Raw genomic sequence first — 24,060 nt, forward strand, 5'->3', positions numbered from 1 at the left:
GTCCAATGCAAGTTCTGTAATCAAATCCCACTGGCCTTCAAAGTCAAATTCCCTGGGGGTTCTCCGTCCCTTTACCAGATCCCCAGGTTGGGAAATCTGTTGTGGGCCCTAGAACTTTTGCAACAGTGTAAGAACTTCTTTGCTCTAATTGTTCTCCAGTTTGTGGGTTGTCTGCTCAACAGCTCTATGGTGGGTTTAATGGTGACCTCCTCCAAGAGGACTTAAGCCACATGCCACACGTCCAAGGTCTGCTGCTGCCAGAGTCCCTGTTCCTATGGCAGGCCACTGCTGACCCATGCCTCCACAGGAGACACTCAAACACTCAAAGGCAGGTCTTGCTCAGTCTCTTGTGGCGTCCCTGGGTCCTGGTGCACACAAGGTTTTGTTTGTACCCTCCAAGCATCTCTGGCAGGTATGTGGTTTGATTCTAAACATGATTTTACCCTTCCTCCCATTTTGTTGGGGCTTTTCCTTTGCCCTTGGATGCAAGGTATCATTTTTTGGTGGGATCCAACATTCTCCTGCAGATGATTATTCAGCAGCTAGTTGCAATTTTGGAGTTCTTGCAGGAGAAGATGAGCACACATCCTTCTACTCCACCGTCTTGTCCATGGAAGAAAATAGGAAAAACCACTAAGCCATTCCGGTATGACCTAAATCAAATCTCTTACAATTATACAGTAGAAGTAACAAATAGGTTCAAATAGATTCACGGGATTAGATCTGATAGACAGAGTGTCTGAAGAACTATGGGCTGAACAACAGCAACAACCAGTATTCTTGCCTGAATAGAGGAACCTAGCAGGCTACAATCCAATGGATTCCAAAGAGCTGGACATGATTTAGTAGCTATTACCTTATATATGTAATTCATCATAGCACCTGACTGAAACCATAGCACTGCACTGATGCAATAAGTCACAGATTTGTTTGTTCCGTGACAGCTGCACATCTATACATGTCATTATGATGGGAGATTACTATTTTTCAGCTCATCTTTTTTCAACTCAACTTGGATTTTATAGTTTCCCTTACTCAAACTCTTCTTTACTGTGTGGTTAGCTTTTTTGTCTTTTTTTTTTTTTTTAAATAACCTTACCTTCCTGGAATTAAATAGCCATTCTCCTCTCTTAAGGTTAGCGGTTCTGCTGCTAGATTCTCTTGTCAGTTAATTGTAATGTATCTTGAGAATATTCAATAACAATTTGCCAATAATATGCCTTGTAAAAACGTGTGTGATAGTTACATCATATATAATGAAAAATATCATAGTTTAAGTATTTTTCCTGGACATTCATGAACATTGCAGCCAGGACTATTTATGGGAATTATACCTGATAATTCAATGTAATACTGTTTGATTTATTTCTTACACTATCACAGCCACCTGACGCTGGAAAGAACTGTAACAGTATTATTTCTTATTCAGTCATTTTCTTCTTTATTTGGACCCTAAAAAAGCATCCCTTGGGACTAGAGGTTGTGCTTACAAGTGGGGAAAGCAAAATGTACAAAGGCTTGGAATGTGAGACTGTAGCAAAGGGCCAATAGCTGAGGATAGGCAAATTAACAAAGTCCAGGGGAAGTAATGGTGGGTAATAGCTAGAAAGGCAAGGGTAACATTTTAAATGGCCTTATGTGACATTCTGTGGATTTGATTTCCTGATGTTGAGTATTTGTTAGGCATAAAGTACAGGATTAGATTTACATTTGGAAAATATCAGTACGCAACAGACATAGAAATATGTTCATTGCTAGACTTGAAGTGAAAGTGAAAGTCGCTCAGTCATGTCCGATTTTTGCGACCCCAAAATCGATGAGATTCCATGTGAAAAGTTTATTAACCACATAACTTCTGGGGTTTAGCACTGTGGCTAAATAAGTTCCTCCTTTACTTATTGTTAGTAGAACATTTTATTTTATTAAAACTCATAAAAATTAAATTTGTTTGCTTTTAGCACATTCTGAACAGATTTTCATCTTTGTGTGTTTAAGATGTTTCCATGATATGAGATCATCATTCCAAGCATTAATAATTATGTATAATAGAATGCAGATTTATACATTATATGTATTCTGACTACCAGGATATGCCCCAGCTTGCGCAAAATAATGCTTTTAATTTTTAATATAATGCCTTTAAATAGTGTGTGCATCAAAGTATAAATTAAAAAACGATCCAGCTCAGTTTATCTGGAATAGTCTTAATTTACAACTGCTCTGTCGGATAGTTATTAATAATCCCTCATTTCACACTAAAAAGTGATTTTGATCTGAAAGAGAAATTATGTGTTCACCCCTTTAATACCATGGACAATGACAGATAAATAAATCTCAGCTCTGATACACACCATTTGTCCAGTTTTAGCAAGGAAGCTCAGTTTGATGTCTTCATCTATAAAACTGGAGAAAATAAGTTTTACTTTGTAGATTTGTTACAAAAAATAAATGCAGAATTGGCTTTATGGATGTGAAATCCATGCAGTCCCACAGTTGGGGCTTCATGCTGAGAAGGGCCATGCTTAGTTTAATGTTCTATTGATCTCTTGAAATTCTTAACATGTTTTCAACAAGTACAGTGCATTTCAAGTTTGTTCTGGGCCCACAGTTTATAATGAGTCCTGACTAAATGAGAAATGTGCTAATTTAATTCAGATTTTCTTCCTTTATTCTTCTGTTCTGGTTTCAGTCCTGATTGTTATTTCACCAAATTTGTAGCTATTTTACAATGGAAATGTCAATGGACATATTAAATAAATAAGAATAGAAAAAAGTTTTGAGCGAACGTGAGGATTATAGCCTGGAGACAAGCCTCTCAGATAACTTAAAGAATTGCTCCAAAGAAGCATAGTTTTTAGTACAGTTTTATATCCTTTCAGAACAAAGAAAAAAAATCAAACAAATTAGGAATACATCATTTCAAGGCTTCAAAAAAAAAAAAATCGCCATGTGTATAGTGAGTCAGAATGTCATCTGCACCTGTGAAGGGAGTCTTATAAATCAAAGGAGTACCAACATCGGGATCTCAGGAAAGGAGACTTTTAATATTTGTTTTTAACATGGGTATTCTTTACTTCTGGTCAGTGTAACTTGTTTTTTTAATTATTGAAGCAAATGTGCAATATATTTTTGGTAAACTACAAACAGGCTGTTTTAATTGGCATAAAATTCAAGTTAAATCGTGAATTAGCTGGAATGATTTCCCTATACTTCAATATGTAAAAATGTCTTCCATTAGAACCAACTGAAATATTGAAATATGACCAAAGCAGGTTATTTTTCATATAAAAGGAAACTCTCCTTTAAATTCTATACTAAAAACCAATGTTTAGATTAGAAGTCACTTAATACCTATTCTGTCTAGTCAAGGCTATGGTTTTTCCAGTGGTCATGTATGGATGTGAGTTGGTCTGTGAAGAAAGCTGAGTGCCGAAGAATTGATGCTTTTGAACTGTGATGTTGGAGAAGACTCTTGAGAGTCCCTTGGACTGCAAGGAGATCCAACCAGTCCATTCTGAAGGAGATCAGCCCTGGGATTTCTTTGGAGGGAATGATGCTAAAGCTGAAACTCCAGTACTTTGGCCACCTCATGCAAAGAGTTGACTCATTGGAAAAGACTCTGATGCTGGGAGGGATTGGGGGCAGGAGGAGAAGGGTACGACCAGGATGAGATGGCTGGATGGCATCACTGACTCAATGGATATGAGTCTGAGTGAACTCTGGGAGTTGGTGATGGACAGGGAGGCCTGGCGTGCTGCAATTCATGGGATCTCAGAGAGTCGGACATGACTGAGCGACTGAACTGAATTGAACCATGATATGTTCAGTTAACATAATTTTAATATCATAAATAATTCTCCAAAATTAAGAAGAGACTGTTGGTTTTCACACCTGAATGCCTTCCTATCACACTGGGGCAATATATATATATATATATATATATCATAAACTATTTTTCTTTATATACAGCATGATGCCACCATTATACTTATACATAAAATATTCATATTGATAGCTTTAATTTACTAAGTTCTTGTGCCCGACTCTTTGTAACCCATGGACTCTAGCCACCGTAGATTCTTCCATCCCTTGAATTCTCCAGACAAGAACCCTAGAGTGGATACCCATCCCCTACTCCAGCATGTCTTCCCAACCCAGGGATCAAATCTGGGTCTTCTCCATTGCAGGCAGATTCTGGTCTGAGCCACCAGGGAAGACCTGGTATGCCAGTTCTCTGCTAAATGCTCTACATGTATTATTTACATATAATAACACACACACAAACATCCCTTGAAGAGGGTATTATTATTTCCACTGTAATAATAACAGTTTTGAGGCTTATAGAGAAAAATAACTTGAAAAAACCATATAGATAAAAGATAGAGCTTAATTTTAAAACTAACCTCTTAATATCAAAGCTTCGGCTATAAATGAGTGTTTCAGTATTTTGCAAGCTATTATATTTTCAGACCTCCATGATTCTATAGAATCATAACATAACCTAATTTAAAACTGTCTGCATTCCCTAATAAATAATCTAACTAATAAACATATATGTATATTCTGGATCTTCTGTATTATCTGAGAACATTTATCATACCCCATGAGCATGCCTAGATTCGAATAAGCTAGTGAGGAGGAAAGCAGGCAGATTTAAAATAGAAATGATCAGGGACAAGGCAAGGATGTCCACTCTTGCCACTTTTATTAAACATAGTTTTGGAAGTCCTAACCATAATAATCAGAGAGGAAAAAAAAAATAAAAGGAATCCAAATTGGAAAATAAGAAGTAAAACCGTTGTTGTTTGCAGATGGCATGATACAGTATATAGAAAATCCTTAAGATGCTACCAGAACATTACTAGAGCTTATCAATGAATCTGGTAAAGTTGCAACATGCAAAATTAATACATAGAAATTTCTTGCATTGCTATACACTAACAATCAGCATCAAAAATAATAAAATACCTAGAAATAAAACTATGTAAGGAAACAAAAGACCTGTACTCAGGAAACTATAAGATACTGATGAAAGAAATCAGAGCTGACACAAACAGATGGAAGGGTATACCGTGTTCTTGAACTGGAATAATTAGTACTGTCAAAATGACCATACCATCCAAGGCAATCCATAGATTCAGTGCAATCCCTATCAAGATAACAATGGCATTTTTTGCAGAATTAGAACAAAAAATGTTCACAATTTGTTTGGAAGCACAAGAGACCCAAGTAGACAAAGCAATCTTGAGAAAGAAATACAGAGGTGGGGGAATCAGGCTCCCTGATTTCAGAATGTACTACAAGGTGGCAATAATTAAACAGCATGGTACTGGCACAAAAACAGAAATATAGATCAATGGAACAGAGCAGAAAGTCCATAGACAAACTCAAGCTCCTCTGATCACCTAAACTTTGACAAAGAATGAAGGAATATACAATGAAGAAAAGTCATTTCAATAAGTGATGCTGGGAAAGCTGACCACTACATGTATAAAATAAAGCAAAAATGAAAATAGAACACTCCCTAACACTATACACAAAAATAAACTCAAAATGGATTAAAGCCTTAAATGAAAGACTGGAGATAAAACTCTTAGAGGAAAATACAGACAGAACACTCTCTGGCATAAATCACAGGAAGATCTTTTTCAATCCTCCTCCTAGAGTAGTGAAAATAAAAATATATAAATAAACAAATGTGACCTAATTAAGCTTAAAAGCTTTTGTACAGCAAGTTCAGTTCAGTTCAGTCACTCAGTCATGTCCGACTCTTTGCAACCCCATGAATCGCAGCACGCCAGGCCTCCCAGTCTATCACCATATCCTGAAGTTCACTCAAACTCATGTCCATCAAGTTGGTAGCAAAGGAAACCTTAAATAAAACAAAACAACCCAAAGATGATATAAAACATTTGCAAAGGAGGTGACCAACAAAGGATTAATCTTCAAAATACACAAACAGCTCATTCAGCTCAATATCAAAACAAACCAATCAGAAAATGGGTGGGAGATCTAAATATGCATTTCTCCAAGAAGACATGCAAATGACCAAAAGCACATGAAAAGATGCCCAACATCACTAATCATCAGTGAAATGCAATACAAAACTACAATGAGAAATTGCCTCACACTAGTCAGAATGACCATCATCAAAAAATCTGCAAACAATAAATGCTGGAGAAGTGTGGAGAAAAGAGAACCCTCCTACAATGTTGGTGGGACATTGGTACAACTATTGTTGGTACAACTATTATGAAGAACACTATGGAGGTTCCTTAACAAACTAAATGTAGAGCTACCATATGATCCTATAATCCCACTCCTAGGCAGATATCTCAAGAAATCCATAATTTGAAAAGATACATGCACCCCAGTGTTCATTGCAGCACTATTTGCGATAGCCAAGACTTGGAAACAACCTAAGTGTCTATCAGCGGATGAATGGATAGAGAAAATATGATACATACATACAATGGAATATCACTCAGCCATAAAAAGTAAAGAAATAATGCCATTTGCAGCAACATGGGTAGACCTAGAGATTATCATACTGAGTAAAGTAATCAGACAGAGAAATGATATAGCTTACATGTGGAATCTAAAAAAAATGATATGGATAACTTATTTGCAAAATAGAAATATAGTCACAGATGTAAAAAATAAATTTATGATTACTGGGGGGAAAGTGAAATTGAAGTGTAGTGAAAGTCACTCAAGTTTGTCTGACTCTTTGCAACCCCATGGACTATACGGTCCATGGAATTCTCCAAGCCAGAATACTTGCGTGGGTAGCCATTCCCTTCTCTAAGGAATCTTCCCGACCCAGGGTTTGAACCCAGGTCTCCCACATTGCAGGCAGATTCTTTACCAGCTGAGACACAAGGGAAGCCCACTGAGGGTAAAAGAGGGTATAAATTAGGAGACTGAGATTAACATATACATACTACTAACTGTTTGCAGTGCAGAAGATGCAGGAGTCACAGGTTCAATCCCTAGGTCAGGAAGATCCCCTGGGGAAGGAAATGGCAACTCACTCCAGTATTCTTTCTGAGAAAATCCCATGGAGAGAGGAGCCTGGCAGGCTACAGTCCATAGGATCGCAAAGAGTCAGACATGCCTGAGTGACAGTACAGCACAGCAGAATGGGAAAATAATCTAAAACAGAGTGTGTGTGTGTGTGTGTGTGTGTATGTATAATATATATATATATATGACTCACTTTGCTGTACAGCAGAAATTAACACAACATTTTAAGTCAAGTACACTCCAGTAAAATTTTTTTTAAATAAAATAGAAATGATTTTTTCCCACTAAGTGAAAAATGTATTATGTTATGGTGTCCTATACTGATGAGTTTCTCAGTAATTCAGATGATAAGCGGTGAGGGCAAATTGAATTATTACACAGCATGATCCTTTGGTTGGTAAGATCCCCTAGAGAAGGGAATGGAAACCCACTCTTGTATTTTTGCCTGGAGAATTCTGTGGACAGAGGAGCCTGACAGGCTACAGTCCATGGGGTCGCAGAATTGGACATGACTGAGCAACTAACACTTCACTTTTCATAGTGTAATTAAAAGCATAACAATCTCTACAAGTTTGTGCTCTATCAGCTGGTTCCATATTCATGTTGTGAAGCACAATTTAGTTTCAAGGAAACAAAATCTTCTGCTACATAAGATATATACTTTAAATCAATATCGGGAGTCTATGAAGTTGTTTTTTTTTTTTTTTTACCTTAAAAGTACCTTGAAGGAGCTTTACTAGGTGACATGTCATGTGACTAGTTGATTGTTAGCATCACATCACTAGTTTTATTATTTTTTTTCTATGTTGATATTATACTGACTACTCCCTCTTGATCATTTTCAGTTCCTCATTAGCCTTTTTCTTCTGCCAGATTATTGTTAATGTTTTAGCATTTAAAAAGTAAAGCAATTCATCATCTTTCACCTTGTTGTGTATTTGTTGTATACTCCCTATGACTCTTCCCATGAATCATTAATTTAAAAATCTTATTTCTAAAAAGTAATAACCTTGAATAATATGACTCTCCCTGGCCTATGAAATGGTAATATGAAACAAGTTATTAGATAAGATAGAAAGCTGAGTTCATTGAATTTCTGATACCTAAAGAGCATGTTTGGGAATTATAAAGACTCATTTGATTTTGCAGTATTACTACAATCTTTTTAAAGTAATATATTAAAATTAAATTTAAAAAAATGAGAAATTCATAATTCTCTTTAAGTGGTTAGACACTAAAATTTCGCAAAGTTAGTCCTGGAGAGTTAGCAGTATCGTGTGCTGATTAGAGAGTGCCTTAATCCATTCTATCTTTGAAACTAGGAAAATTGATAGAATTTCCAAAGATGCCCAAACCTCTGCCATTGTTGATTGGTTTGTGGGTTTTATCTATTATATTCATTTTCAAAGACACTGTAGACTTTATTCTACTTTTTGTTACTGAAGTTCTTGAATCATACAAATACTGACTAGTGGGAGGAAGAAGGGGCAAGTTCAAAAAAAGGTAAAAATGAAAAGATTAAGAATCATTCTAAAAAACTAATTTCTTTACTTTTTAAAAATTTAAAGTAAATAGATTTTAAAATAGTAAATTAGTTAGAGATCTACAAACTTAAAATGCATCCTGCAAGTATCTTGCTCTCATTCTTTTTCCATGCTGTCCCTTCATCCAAGGCTGGAAAATACTGAAACTATTGTGTATTTCTATTTATGTACAAGTATTCTGTACAAGGGTAGTAGTTTAGTAGTTCCTTCTTCCCATCTATTGTTTGAGAGGGAATCAGTCATCTTTAACACAGAACCATTCTGTACATTTTGTTCATGTTAAACTCTAAAGTAAAATACATCTACACTTACATACTTTACATTACTTTAAATGATAATGCTTTCTATTAAACTGTGTTTTTTCAATATTCTGTTTTACCTGCAGCTGAATGTGGTGCATCTGCAACAAATAATGAAGGCATTTTGCTCTCTCCAAATTATCCACTGAACTATGAAAACAACCATGAATGCATTTATAGTATTCAGGTTCAAGCAGGAAAGGGAATCAATATTTCAGCCAGAACATTTCATTTAGCACAAGGAGATGTTCTTAAGGTAAGTGAACTCAGAATATTTATATTTTGATCATTTTAATCATTAAGTATTCATTAATGTGTGTATATAATCGAATATAAATTTATTCTGCCATTCATAGGTTTAAATTACACATTATTTATCTATGAAACATAATCAACCCATAAATGGTAATTTATTTATTTTTATTTTGATGTTTTTTAAGTAACTTATTTAACTCTGTTGATACAAGGAAAAGGCTATGCATTTATGACTATGGAAATTTTATAATTTATGAATAAATCAAACTAACAATATCTATACATTAAAGAAAAATATACTGTGTCAATAATAAACATTGAAGTAATGTTTAAAAATTTATTTTAAAAATTTGAAATGATCACATTTAAAGATATAAATAAGGGAAATTTCCTGGTGGTCCAGTGGTTAGGACCTGGTACATTAATTGCTGTGGCCCCAGATTCTGTCTCTGACCAGGTAACTAAAATCCTGTAGACTGCAAGGTGTGGCCAAAAATTTGTTTGAAAATTATATAGTAAATATATATTTTAATATGTATTGATCCATGTTTTTCAAATTAAATATTTTGATAAATATAGTTGATATTCATTATTGGAATAATGCTAAACACTTCTATAAAATCACATATAAATATTTTTAAAATGATCACATATATTTTTCTCATTATCAAAATGTCCTTAATCCAGCTAAGAAATTTAAGATATTCTATTTTCACTAATCTTGAAAAAAAATTGTGATATCCCAGATTGGCGTTGGGGATTTTTATTGAAGTGGTGATTTTAACATTATAAATTATGTCCTTTTAAAAAGAATAATAATTTGGCGATAATTGTTGGTTGTCTAGCACAAACAGTTCTGTATGCTTGCAGCATTTGTGTAGGTATGGGAAAGATTTCCTTCAGTACACCTGGATGTACGCAATTTTATTATTAAAGCCATTATTGGTTTTTGTGCTTTTGCCCTATAGGCAACAAAACTTCACTTTGTATATAATATCTTCAATTTCTAGCTCATTTTTTGGGTTTTCCTGTTAAAAATAAATTTATTTGCTAAATTGGAGTCAAATTGAGATTAATGGAAACCTTGTACTTAGAAGTAAGCCAGTGCTTTTTCTTTTCTTTTCTTTTTTTCCTGGCTAACTATGGGGAAAAAAAAAATGTAACAAGACATAGATCAGAAGTATGAGTGTAGCTACTAATCTGTATCACATAAGTAACAATAATAAACATGCATTTATAAGTTAAAAGTCACAAAATGCTTCCCCCTGTCTACCACCATGCTTCCTAAAATATTTTTCTCCTCTCAATGTTGCTTGAAATTTATATATTAATTTTCCATACTAAATAATGTTTATTACTTGGAAAATCCATTTGGAATAATTGGTGATACCTGTTTAAAAAAAATAGTCCTATATGTTTCTCAGAATGCTTTCTGATTAGTGTCTCATCATTTGGAATAAGGTCATATGCATTTGTTATGTGTGTTACCTTGAGGAAGAATGGAATTCAGTAATGAGTGACAGTGTGAGGGGATTTGATGGTGAGAGACAAAGGAAGGCAGGAAAACTCAATTTCAAGCTCTGTAGTGGATTTCATTAAATAGTGATTTTTCTTTCATGAGTGAAAGAATAAAAGTATATATTCCCATAATTTTTTTTTATTTTTATCTTTCTTAGAATAAATATGTTTTCCAAAGTTGAAAAGATTATTTACTAAATATTAACCTGAAAGCATAACAATTCCATCATCCTCCTACTAATAGTCTAACGTGGGATTTATTCTAAATTATTATTTTAAAATGACTTTGGTAAGTCTCTATATAGAGACCATTGGGGATGGGCTTTTAAACACTGTTTGTCTTCATGGTCTCTCCACCAGTATAAAATGTAAAATGCCTATATGTTATTCTTCTCAATAATCCCAAGAACAACTATCAGTTCAAAGATACCTATTGACACAGGCACAGTTAGGCATTCACAGGTACACAGTGTACTTTGCAGTGGGCAAATGATTAATTCTCAGAGATTGGTAAAGCCAGAGTCCTCTCAGGATGGAAGGTAATTTGCCTAACTGCAAACTAACGCAACATTCAGAAAACTAGGATCATGGCATCCAGTCCCATCCCTTTGCCAGGGGAGGGTGTAATTTCCTCAATTCTGTATTGTCACACCAAAAATTTGAAGCGATGGACCAGCATTACAGCCTTCAGACAGACCTTGGACAGACAGACTGTGTCACAGCTCTTGGACAGATCAGTGTTACAGATCCATGGTACAGTTCAGTTTTATTTAGAAAATAAAGGAAAATATATCCTTGAGGCATGAGGACATGCCCACCCAAAAGACGTGAAGAGTAGAGAGAGATCTAAGAGACAGAGAGAGAGCAAGAGAAAGACAGAGAGACACAGAGAGAGAGAGAGAGAGAGAAAGAGAGTGAGAGACAGAGAGAGAGAGCAAGAGAAAGACAGTGAGAGAGAGAGAGAGAGAGTGAGAGACAGAGAGAGAGACAGAGAGTGAGAAAGAGACAGAGAGAGGGAGAGAGAGAGTGAGAGGCAGAGAGAGAGACAGAGAGAAAGAGAGAGCAAGAGAGAGACAGAGAGAAAGAGAGAGCAAGAGAGAGACAGAGAGACAGAGACAGAGAGACAGAGTGAGAAAGAGACAGAGAGAGGGAGAGAGAGAGAGAGTGAGAGGCAGAGAGAGAGACAGAGAGAAAGAGAGAGCAAGAGAGAGACAGAGAGACAGAGACAGAGAGACAGAGAGTGAGAAAGAGACAGAGAGAGGGAGAGAGAGAGAGAGTGAGAGGCAGAGAGAGAGAGAGAAAGAGAGAGCAAGAGAAAGACAGACAGTGAGAGAGAGACAGAGAGACAGAGAGTGAGAAAGAGACAGAGAGAGGGAGAGAGACCTGGCCCTTTGGCTCCTCTTTTTATATATATCTTCTCCCCCACCCACCAGGCCTGCCCTATGTAAATTGGGCTAGCCAGGAGTGCTGTTTGTTCTACCTGAGGTCCTCACTCCGGTCCTCAGACTTTCCTTTCTATTTTTTTGTGGGCTTTTCCCTTCCTTGTCTTTTAGCCACCACCATTCTGGACTCCTTTTTCCTATTCTAACCACCAAACGACTTCATGACAAATAGATGGGGAAACAGTGGAAACAGTGACAGACTTTATTTTCTTGGGCTCCAAAATCACTGCAGATGATGACAGCAGCCATGAAATGAAAAGATGTTTGCTCCTTGGAAGAAAAACTATGACCAACCTAGACAGCACATTGAAAACCAGAGATATTACCTTGCCGACAAAGGCCCTTCTAGTCAAAGCTATGGTTTTTTTCAGTAGTCATGTATTAATGTGAAACCTGGACCCTAAAGAAATCTGGACCATATGCTGAAGAACTGATGATTTTGAAGTGTGTTGTTGGAGAAGACTGTTGAGAGTCCCTTAGACTGCAAGAAGATCCAACCAGTCCATCCTAAAGGAGATCAGTCCTGGGTGTTCATTGGAAGGACCGATGTTGAAGCTGAAACTCTGATACTTTGGCCACCTGATGCAAAGAACTGACACCTTAGAAAAGACCCTATTGCTGGGAAAGATTGAGGGCAGGAGGATAAGGGACAAGAGAGGAAGAGATGGTTAGATGGCATTACCGACTCGATGGACATGAGTTTTAGGAAGATCTGGGAATTAGTGATGGACAGGGAAGCCTGGTGTGCTGCAGTCCATGGGGTCACAAAGAATCAGACATGACTGAGAGACTGAGCTGAACTGAACTGAATCCATCAGAGGCCATCTTCATCCACAGGACTTTCCAGTATTAAACTTAGTAATCACTTCTTTTGCTCCATTCCAACTAGGACATAGGAAGAAATAAGAAAAACAATTAGCCTATTACTGAACCTTTTATCCCTTGACTGAGAGCAAAGAACAAAACAAATAATAAATGATGTATTTTAATCTATATCTGTACACACACACACACACACAGACACAACTTTCCTTTCTGAGAACCCGTCATCTAGGCTGATTCTCATTTACTCACTCACCCACTCTCTCTCTCCCTCCTCCTTCTTATAAACACCTTAGTTATCTGAATATTTATTGGAAGGACTGATGCTGAAGCTGAAACTCCAATACTTTGGCCACCTGATGGAAAGAGCTGACTCATTTGAAAAGACCCGGATGCTGGGAAAGATTGAGGGCAGGAGGAGAAGGGGACGACAGAGGATGAGAGGGAGGGATGGCATCACTGACTCAATGTACATGGGTTTGGGTGAACTCCAGGAGTTGGTGATAGACAGGGTGGCCGGGCATTCTGAGGTTCATGGAGTCACAAAGAGTTGGACACGATTGAGCGACTAAACTGAACTGATCTGTAACCAAACTAGTTAAGTTTCAGTAGATCTAGAGAAAATTGGTTTAGTTCATCTCCACCTGGGATTAAGGCCTTTTATAAAGCTCTCCAGATTTTGTGATGACCAGCAAGTTTGGGAATTATGAATATATCTTTGTTTGGTTATAGTACCTTCAGCAGGCAAGAATATTGAACTTCCCAATCAATCACTCAGACTATATAGCTTAATTAATTATTTTAATTAACATTTTTAGGTGGTGTTTATCATATGCAGGCTTTAAACAGTCAATAGTAAGTTGCTCTGCTTCTCAGCTGAATAGGACAAAAATTGAATACTAATCAGAACTACTATTTATGTTTTTGTTATCGCTGTATTTGTTTTTATTTTCAGAAAAAAGCTAAGCATTATGTTTAGATAAAGGAATGTGGCAGGGGGACAAAAGACAATCTCTTACTGTAGTTGGCATTGTGAAGTTTAAAGACTTACTTCTTATGTAGAAGTAGAAAGTGAAATTGAAAGTTGTCTCTGACTCTTTGTGACCCCATAGACTATACAGCCCATGGAATTCTTTAGGCCAGAATACTGGAGTGGGGAGCCTATCCCTTCTCCAGAAGATCTTCCCAACCCAATAATCAAACCAGGGTCTACTGCATTGCAGGCAGATTCTTTACAAGCTGAGCTACCAGGGAAAAATGTCTGTATTTGACAACCAAGTCACAGTGTGTTATTATTAGGCCTCATAAAACCCTTCATTTTTTCTCATACTGAAGATCACAGAAGTAAAATGGTGTGTGACATGCCAGTCAGCTTTGAGGGTAGAGTTGGGACTTCAACAGAACCACAAAGCTAAGGCTCCTGAAAACCTGACCCTTCGTTTCACTCCCAACTCCCTCACTAAAGTCTTATAATTGACTACACATTATATAACTGTTGTAAAGATATATAAAGATCTGAGTACAAACAAATGTTCTCTTTTGTTACATATTGTCTTTGGAGAGAACATTGTAGATTTGAAATATTTGGAAAAAATTATTTTTTTCTTTTTCAAAATTTGAGATCTAACTCAACTCATTACAAAAATTATATAAATTCTTAATCAACCTATAAAACAAATGGCCAAATTGAAAATTCTAGTATCCATGAGCAGGAATAATTTGAAGGTTTGAATAATTATGCTCATGTACACGTGTAATTTCTCTCTTTTGATGTTACTTTTTTTGCTCTTGGGTCCAGATAACACCTTATTTTCTAATTCATTAGAGTAATGAGTGGGAATATACTTTCTAATACATTTCTTATGACATTAGCAACAACAACAGCTTTGAGTGTCCATAAGCAGATAATCACAAGGGTGTGATCACTCACCTAGAGCCAGACATCCTGGAATGTGAAGTCAAGTGGACCTTAGGAAGCATCACTACGAACAAAGCTAGTGGAGGTGATGGAATTCCAGTTGAGCTATTTCAAATCCTGAAAGTTGATGCTGTGAAAGTGATGCGCTCAATATGCCAGCAAATTTAGAAAACTCAGCACTGGCCACTGGACTGGAAAGTGTCATTTTTCATTCCAATCCCGAAGAAAGGCAATGCCAAAGAATGCGCCAACTACCACACAGTTGCACTCATCTCACATGCTCACATGCTCACATACTCAAAATTCTCCAAGCCAGGCTTCAGCAATACGTGAACTTTGAACTTCCAGATGTGCCAGCTGGATTTAGAAAAGGCAGTGAAACCAGAAATCAAATTGCCAACATCTGTTTGGTCATCGAAAAAGCAAGGGAGTTCCAGAAAAAATATATATTTCTGCTTTATTGACCTTTCCAAAGCCTTTGACTGTGTGGATCACCACCAACTGTGGAAAATTCTGAAAGAGATGGGAATACCATACCACCTGACCTGCCTCTTGAGAAACCTGTATGTAGGTCAGGAAGCAACAACTAGAGCTGAACATGGAACAACAGACTGGTTCCAAATAGGAAAAGGAGTACATCAAGGCTGTATATTGTCACCCTGCTTATTTAACTCATATGCAGAGAACATCTTGAGAAACACTGGTCTGGAGGAAGCACAAGCTGGAATCAAGATTGCTGGGAGAAATATCAATACCATCAGATATGCAGATGACACCACCCTTATGGCAGAAAGTGAAGAAGAGCTAAAGAGCCTCTTGAAAGTGAAAGTGGACAGTGAAAAAGTCAACTTAAAGCTCAACATTCAGAAAACTAAGATCATGTCATCCGGTCCCATCACTTCATGGCAAATAGATGGGGAAACAGTGGAAACAGTGACAGACTTTATATTTTGGGCTCCAAAATCACTGCAGATGGTGAATGTAGCCATTTAATTAAAAGACGCTTGTTCTTTGGGAGGAAAGTTATGACCAACCTAGACAGCATATTAAAAAGCTTTACGTTACTTTGCCAACAAAGGTCCATCTAGTCAAGGCTATGGTTTTTCCATTGATCATGTATGGATGTGAGAGTTGGACTGTGAAGAAAGCTGAGCGCCGATGAATTGGTGCTTTTGAACTGTAGTGTTGGAGAAGACTCTTGAGAGTCCCTAGGACTGCAAGGAGATCCAACCAGTCCATCTGAAAAGAGATCAGTCCTGGGTGTTCACTGGAAGGACTGATGCTGAAGCTAAAACTCCAGTACTTTGGCTACCTGATGCAAAGAATGGACTCCTTGGAAAAAACCCTGATGCTGGGAAAGATTGAAAGCGGGATGAGAAGGGGACGACTGAGGATGAGATGGCTGGATGGCATCATCGACTCAATAGACATGAGTTTGAGTAAACTCTGGTTAGTTGGTGATAGACAGGGAAGCCTGGGGTGCTGTAGTCCATGGGATCTCAAAGTGTTGGACAGGACTGAGCAACTGAACTGAACTGAACTGAACTGACTGAAGCAGTTCATAATATAGGGTTTGACCTTTTAAAAATGGGATGGTCTGTACAAATGTCAAACCTTGATTCATTACAAAAGGTTTGATAATTGAAACATGGCAATATTCAAGTTCTCATCTATTCTTATGTAAGACTACCAAATTAATTGCAATTTTATAACAAATTAGTCTTTTCAGAAAGCTTCGTTAATGTTATTAAAGCCTGCAGTGCCTTTCACCATATTAATTCTTGAGAAAACCTGAATTCTACATTTCACATAAAAGTAATTCATTATCTGAACTAAGCACTAAATAAGGTGAGACTATTCCTATGGGGGCATGGGAGCGCTCAAGTCCTCTCTGAGCTTCTGTATGCTATTACAGTTTCCTTAGCTTTCTAAATTTCTGAAAACTAAAAATAGATATTAAGACATATCTCAAAAATAATAATGTCCTTTAGAAAAAGAAAGCATAAGCTCAAATAAATAAAAATATACTTAAATATCCTGTTTTTAAATAGAAAATAAAAAGAAATAATAACCTCAAAGTTTCTGTGAGATTCTGATCAAACCTGACATAATCACTCTGTACCATAAATTTGTTTTAAAATGTAAGACACATTTTGTTTGTTTTATTTTCCTATTTGTATGATTGCATTCATATATATTTCAAACATAATTAGTCTTTGACTGTATATACTGATTTTTCCTTCCTTGTTGCTTTTATGTGTTCATATATATTTGAATACATGAAGTATTTTATTTAGAGGTTAAACAGCATTGACTTGATCATAACTATAAAACTCTTCTCTTTATAAAGCCTTCTAATTAACACTTGCTTTTCATTTTGACCTAAGAATTTATATACACTTCTGAAATTTCATAGCTGAATGATCACACTTCATTTAATTTTGATAATTATACTGGTGCTTCTACATTATTTGTTTTCTGCCTTTTGACTTTACATTGTTAAATAAACGGTAGTTAGCTTTGGTGCTAAATTAGATTCTCCCAGCTGAGTTTAAGATAATTATTTTCATTTGAAAATTCAGCTCCTTTTTCATAAATTCTTCTTCAATGATTATTTAGAAATCATTTCTTAAATAAAGTTTCTTTTGAAAAAAGCAAAAAGTGTGCTTCTGTCTTGAAAAAAATTAATATAAATATGTATCTCCCGTGGCAGACAGTTGGGTTATTTTTGAAATTTTTCTTTGGGTTATATATGTGGAGTGAAATAAGGGTCTCTGCTATTGTTGAACTCTTTTTATTATTATTGTTATTATTATTATTACCACTGAAAATTTGAGGAAAAAATTAGGAGAGGCCTTTTTTTAAAGTTAAAAGTATATTTCAATTTCCATTTACTCAATTACAACTACTATTTATTTATATTTCCCCTTTATTTGGTTGTTTTTGACAAACTGAAAGTTCTTAAAATGTATCCACACTTGAAAGCAGAACTAGTTGAATCCAAGAAAACTTATTTATATTTAACATATGAATGAAATTATATGATTGTTAGCAGTAAGAGAAATAAAAGGAAAAACTTCTATGTGGTTGTGTTAGTCACTCAAGTCGTGTCCAACTTTTATGGCCCCATGGGCTTTAGCCTGCCAGGTTCCTCTGTCCATGGCATTCTCCAGGCAAGAATACTGGAGTGAGTTGCCATTCCCTCTCCAGGGGCTCTTACTGACCCAGGAAATGAACCCAGGTCTTCTGCATTGTAGAAGGACTCTTTACCATCCTAGCTATCAGGGAAGCCTATTTTATGTGGTTACTTTGACAGTATTAACTACAAATTAGATCCACTGGGTCAGTTGGTTACATGGTTTGATTGTGATTGTGTACCTCCAAACACAGGACTTATAAACTACAGCATATATAGAATCATAATATAACTGTATTCAGAAGTCTATTTATGAGCATAATGAACATTTGAAACTCAAACACAAAGGTTGTTTTTCCTGACAAGTAATGTTTCTTTGTCTCTGAATTATTCCTCATGAGTGCTATTCTTAAGAAATGAAAAGTTGACTCTTATGTACTCAGACAAACAAACAAAAATATTCCTGACCTAACAACCTCAACATTTGCTTCGGCTTTGTTGAAGATTAATTCTTGCTGATAACTAACAGAACTATATTTGTATGATAATTAGATTTCAAGAGGGGTTTCTGGTACTGCCATATAATTTTAGGGAATTATCCATACAGCCCTTTATTTAGAAGTCAAATATTCCTTAAATAGTCAACACATTAAAAAAAAAATGACAGAAAGATAAGAAAGCTGTGGTACATATACACAATGGAGTATTACTCAGCTGTTAAAAAGAATTCATTTGAATCAGTTCTGATGAGATGGATGAAACTGGAGCCGATTATACAGAGTGAAGTAAGCTAGAAAGAAAAACACCAATACAGTATACTAACACATATATATGGAATTTCGGAAGATGGCAATGACGACCCTGTATGCAAGACAGGAAAAAAGACACAGATGTGTATAACGGACATTTGGACTCAGAGGGAGAGGGAGAGGGTGGGATGATTTGGGAGAATGGCATTCTAACATGTATGCTGTCATGTAAGAATTGAATCGCCAGTCTATGTCTGACGCAGGATGCAGCATGCTTGGGGCCGGTGCATGGGGATGACCCAGAGAGATGTTATGGGGAGGGAGGTGGCAGGGGGGTTTATGTTTGGGAACGCATGTAAGAATTAAAGATTTTAAAATTTAAAAAATAAAAAACTAAAAAATAAATAAATAAATAAATAAAAGGGAGACCAGTAAGATGTTTGCTGTTAGGAATTTAGTGAGCACGTTGAATTGATTTTATGACTCACTTCCTCTCTTTCTCACTCTTATTTCCACCTCCTTTTCATTGGTAAAAAAATAAATAAATAAATTTGTGGAGGCTGGAGGGTTATAGTATGAAGCTTTAGAGTACCACGGGCACAAAGGGAGAGAGCAGAAAATGTCTAGACACTGGAAACTTCACAACGTCTGGGCAGAAAAGTTATAAAATGTTGTTAGAAAAGAATACTAGGGGCTCTGAACAAAGCTACATTTATAAAGCATGTTAAATAAAAGCATTGTTGTCTTTGCAATGTTTAAAACCTGTATCTGTAATAAGAAAATATAAAACTATAAGTTCAGTTCAATTGCTTACTCATGTCCGCATCTGCAACCCCATGGACTGTAGCATGCCAGACTTCCCTGTCCATCACCAACTCCCAGAGCTTCCTCAAACTCATGACCATCAAGTCAGTGATGCCATACAAACATCTCATCCTCTGTCGTCCCTTCTCCTCCTGCCTTCAGTCTTTCCCAGCATCAGGGTCATTTCCAATGAGTCAGCTTGTTGCATCAGCTGGCCAAACAATCAGAGCTTCATCTTCAGCATCGGTGCTTCCAATGAATATTCAGGACAGATTTCCTTTGGGATGGACTGGTTTGATCTTCTTGCAGTCCAAGGGACTCTCAAGAGTCTTCTCTAACACTACAGTTCAAAAACATCCATTCTAGGGTGCTCAGTTTTGTTTATAGTCCAACTCTCACATCCATACATGACCACTGGAAAAACCATAGCTTTTACTAGGTGGACCTTTGTCAGCAATATAATGTCTATGCTTTTTAATATGCTGCCTAGGTTGGCCATAGCTTTTCTTCCAAGGAGCAAGCGTCTTTAAATTTCACGACTACAGTCACCATTTGCGGTGATTTTGGAGCTCAAGATAATAAAGTCTGTCACTATTTCCATTGTTTCCCCATCTATTTGCCATGAAGTAATGGGACTGGATGCCATGATCTTAGTTTTTGAATGATGAGTTTTAAGCCAGTTCTTTACTCTCCTCATTCGCTTTCATAAAGAGTCTCTTTAGTTCCTCTTCACTTTCTGCCATAAGGGTGATGTCATCTGCGTATCTGAGGTTATTGATATTTCTCTCAACAATCTTGATATGATAATGCAATTTGTGTACCAAAAACAGAAACTAGGGAAAGAAAGGGAAGAAAGCAAAGACAGACAGACAGATTGACTTTGTAGAACTTGACTGACCTATTAGTAGAACTTAAAATTTAAGATTTTAATAGAAGATATAAAAAGAGATTAGTTACTGCTGAAAATTTAATTGTTAATGTGAAAGTTCCAGTGGAAGAAAAGCCATAATATAGAGGGAATAGAGATAAATTTCAGAAGAAAAATATGTAAAAGAATTACAATGCAATTTGGAGACTGAATATGTAAATAATAGGCATTCAAGATGGACATAAAATAATAAAATATACAGGGAATAATTAAATAAACCAGAACTCAAGAACATTTCCTTGGATTGAAGAATACCTGAACCCATAGATCAAAAAACTCACTATTTTATTTGAATAAATTAGATTATGAAATATAGTAATTTTTTTCTAATTTACTTTGCTAACATAAACATATCTAAAACCTTATAGGGATAATTTGATAAAAATAAAAAAGTTATGCATCGGCTTTTAGTTACAAATTTTAGAAAACATTATAAACAGGTAATCAAATTAAATCCAACAATTTAGCATAAGAAACATATATCATACAAATTAATGTAGTGATAATAAAACTTCCATCATGTACCATCTAAGTATAATCTCTTAGGTGACGTGAACATAATGAATACCACTTTGGGGGAATATTGGTGCTTTGGCAAGATCACCAGATTAGAAGTTTAGTGACATAAATTTTACTCTTATGATAGGTCAGAAGTAAGACAGTTTTGGCAAAATACAAGTAACTTTCAGAAGTATTTTCAACTTTTTCTATTTGTTATCATTTGCAGAAGAAGCCCCCAGATTCAACTTCATAAAACTAAGTACTGTGGAATGAGATTTGTCAGTTAGAGTTGGTCTTTGTAGGTCAACAAATCATCATCATATCCAAGGTTTTATCAACTCTAAGAACTAATTTTCACACCGTTGGGAGTAATAGCTACCACACTAAAAATACATGCCTTAAAAAAGAATGGCAATATGCATTGTTGACAAATCCTCAGTTTAATTACTGTACACTTTTTGGAAAATAATCTGACAATATGGCTACATTTGAACACCCAAATTCAATGTATTAAATGTATGAAACCTTTCTTACTGAAATACAAGTACCAAAGAAAAATATGAGATAATATGTAAAAGGTGTTTTTTTCAGGATCACTTTTAGTGGCAAAAATGTTTGTTAATATAGGAATGTTAATTGTTAATATAGGAATGGTAAGGCAAGTTGTGATAGTGTAACTGGATGAAATATTACCCAGTTCTCAAAAGCAAGAATTTATATCTACTGACGTGAAGAAATGTCTATAATGCTTTGATAAGATAAAGCAAATTAGAGGACAGTGAGAGGCTACCCTTTCAGAAGAATGGGAATGAGGTAGGGATCTTTGGGAAGGTATCAGTTTTGTTTTGTATTTTTTGCCTTGTTAAATCAGTTTCTAAAAGCATTTAGCACCTTTTTAGCATTTTTCAAGTATCAAAAATTAAATAAGTTAAAAGGTGTGGATAAATAGAATGTACAAAGAAGCAAGCATATTTTATATTAATCATGTTATTAGAAAACCAGGTGTTTGGTGCCCTTGAGAAAGTTCAGAACAACAACCAACCAACCATGCTCAATTTTAAATTGTCTGCCATAAAAAAGCATTGTTTTTAAAATAAGAGCAAAAACTTTATAACATGAGTTTGAGTGTTACTTAGTGTCTACTGAACTTGAAATAGGAAAATTATCCATGTGGAGTCTTAACTCTCTTACTGTGACATTTGTAAAGTCAATTAATGATATATGCGGTTTTTCTTGGGAAACATGTAATGACATGATTTGGGGAGTGTAATTGCTCATTTTCTTCATAAATATAAATACATGCTTAGAATTGTTTATTATTTACACATTTTCATTTTAATTGTAAATATATCTTGCAGATTTATGATGGAAAAGATAAAACAACTCATCTCCTAGGTGCTTTTACTGGTGCGTCTATGCGAGGACTGACACTTAGTAGTACTTCAAACCAGCTCTGGCTAGAATTTAATTCTGATTCTGAAGGGACAGATGAAGGCTTTCAACTTGTCTATACCAGTAAGTATTTTGGGAGAAAAAAAAAAAAGGCCAAACACTGATGCTAAATACTTCTTAGTAATTGCAATACACCACATGAAGTAATATTCAACATTTGATTATCAATTTGAAGTTTACAACTCCCTTCCATGTATATAATTTAATTTGACCCTAACAACTTCAAAAATTACAGGTATTCTAGTTATCGCTATTTTATGGTTGAAACAATAGGTTCAGAAAGTTTAAGTAATATGTGACTTTGAACTTATTTATTTATATACTTTAAAATAACAGTATTCTCCCCATGAAATATTTAAGAAGTACAATTAAACTTTTTAATGAATGGGAACCCAGGGCTTGAGTTCCTACCTGTCACTGCAAAACATACGTAATACATGTGTGTTAGTTATAGTTAGTCAGCCTTTAACGATAACTGGATGGTTTCAGATGATTTTACACTGAAGAATAGCTAAGATTTTAGTTTGTTTTGCTTTTTTGTTAACTTGTCTTGTTAAAAATAAATTTATATAGAACTATTGTGTTATACTCAAATCAGCTTTCTGACACTTAAACAGGTAGAAGCTCATAGACTGAGAATCACTGAAAACCATAAGTGGGTTACATCAATTGTTATATGAACAAAATGAATTTATTTTACTGGTATCATAATAAGATGTAGACTAATTACATCAATGAGAGTTAAATTGTATTCTTTACTGTTAGAATACTTGAAAAAATCAAATGAGTTCTATAAATTTTCTCGAGAAGTCAGGTGAACGAAAATTCTTACAGAAATTGCAAAATTGAAAAGGTTACAGCATCAAAGATATTCACATGGGATTCAAAAGGTAATTGGAATCAAATTATTGTTTGTGGAAATACAGTCAAGAGACATAATACTGAGATATGATTCTTTCTCCTTGTTTATTTCAAGTTTTTTTTTCTAACCTGTGCTAGAATTGTTACATCATTAACACAAGTTAAATTAACAAACTGATGTTCAATACATATTTTTAAATCCTGAGAACTGTTGTATATATTGTGATTTCCTGTGAAGTGCTCCCAAAGACAAATGAAAATCCAAGCAAATTGTGTTTACAGATATTGCTGTGTGATGGACTAAAAGTAACAGTGCTTTGGCTTATTGCTCAAATATAATTGCTGCCATGTGCTCAGAAGGGCAAATGTTTCTTAATCTGCTTTCCTCTTTCCTTTTTTTTTTTTTTCTCCTCTGACAGGGCTGGTGACATTTTTCAACTCATGGCTCTGTGTTTACATAATGGTCTTTCTTTGTTCTGCATCATTTTATATTTTTCTTTGTCTAAAATGTCAATGTGGTTAAAAAAGAAACCTAAATTTCCTTTTCTAGTATTTAAATTCTATGTAATGTGAGATTATTGATGCAAAGATACTGGACTTTGTAGCCATACCTGAATTTGAAATTGTATAGGATGCTCAGGAGTCTGGAATGAGTAAAATCATTGACTTCTTTGTCATTGCTGTGAACTACTGCTTGTGCTTGTCAAAGGAAAAAAAAAGAAAGAAATGCTTGAAAAGAAAAGACTTGAAGTCAGTTTTTTTTCTTAATGATTCTGGCTGTTCATTATAGGATATGCATCATTAT

The 24,060-nt window shown here is 35.5% G+C and overlaps 1 protein-coding gene across 2 annotated transcripts in view; it reads left to right on the forward strand.

Annotated features, from left to right (window-relative positions):
* Positions 1 to 24,060, forward strand: part of CSMD3 (CUB and Sushi multiple domains 3) — a 1,383,361-nt gene that overhangs the window by 1,022,017 nt on the left and 337,284 nt on the right. For both annotated transcript variants that reach the window (XM_069601113.1, XM_069601114.1), the window contains 2 exons: positions 8,956 to 9,125; positions 22,301 to 22,457. In XM_069601113.1, the coding sequence (XP_069457214.1) occupies positions 8,956 to 9,125; positions 22,301 to 22,457 (327 nt within the window). The remainder of the gene's footprint in view (positions 1 to 8,955; positions 9,126 to 22,300; positions 22,458 to 24,060) is intronic.

This window comes from Ovis canadensis, chromosome 9, assembly GCF_042477335.2.
Source record: "Ovis canadensis isolate MfBH-ARS-UI-01 breed Bighorn chromosome 9, ARS-UI_OviCan_v2, whole genome shotgun sequence".
Lineage (NCBI taxonomy): Eukaryota > Metazoa > Chordata > Mammalia > Artiodactyla > Bovidae > Ovis > Ovis canadensis.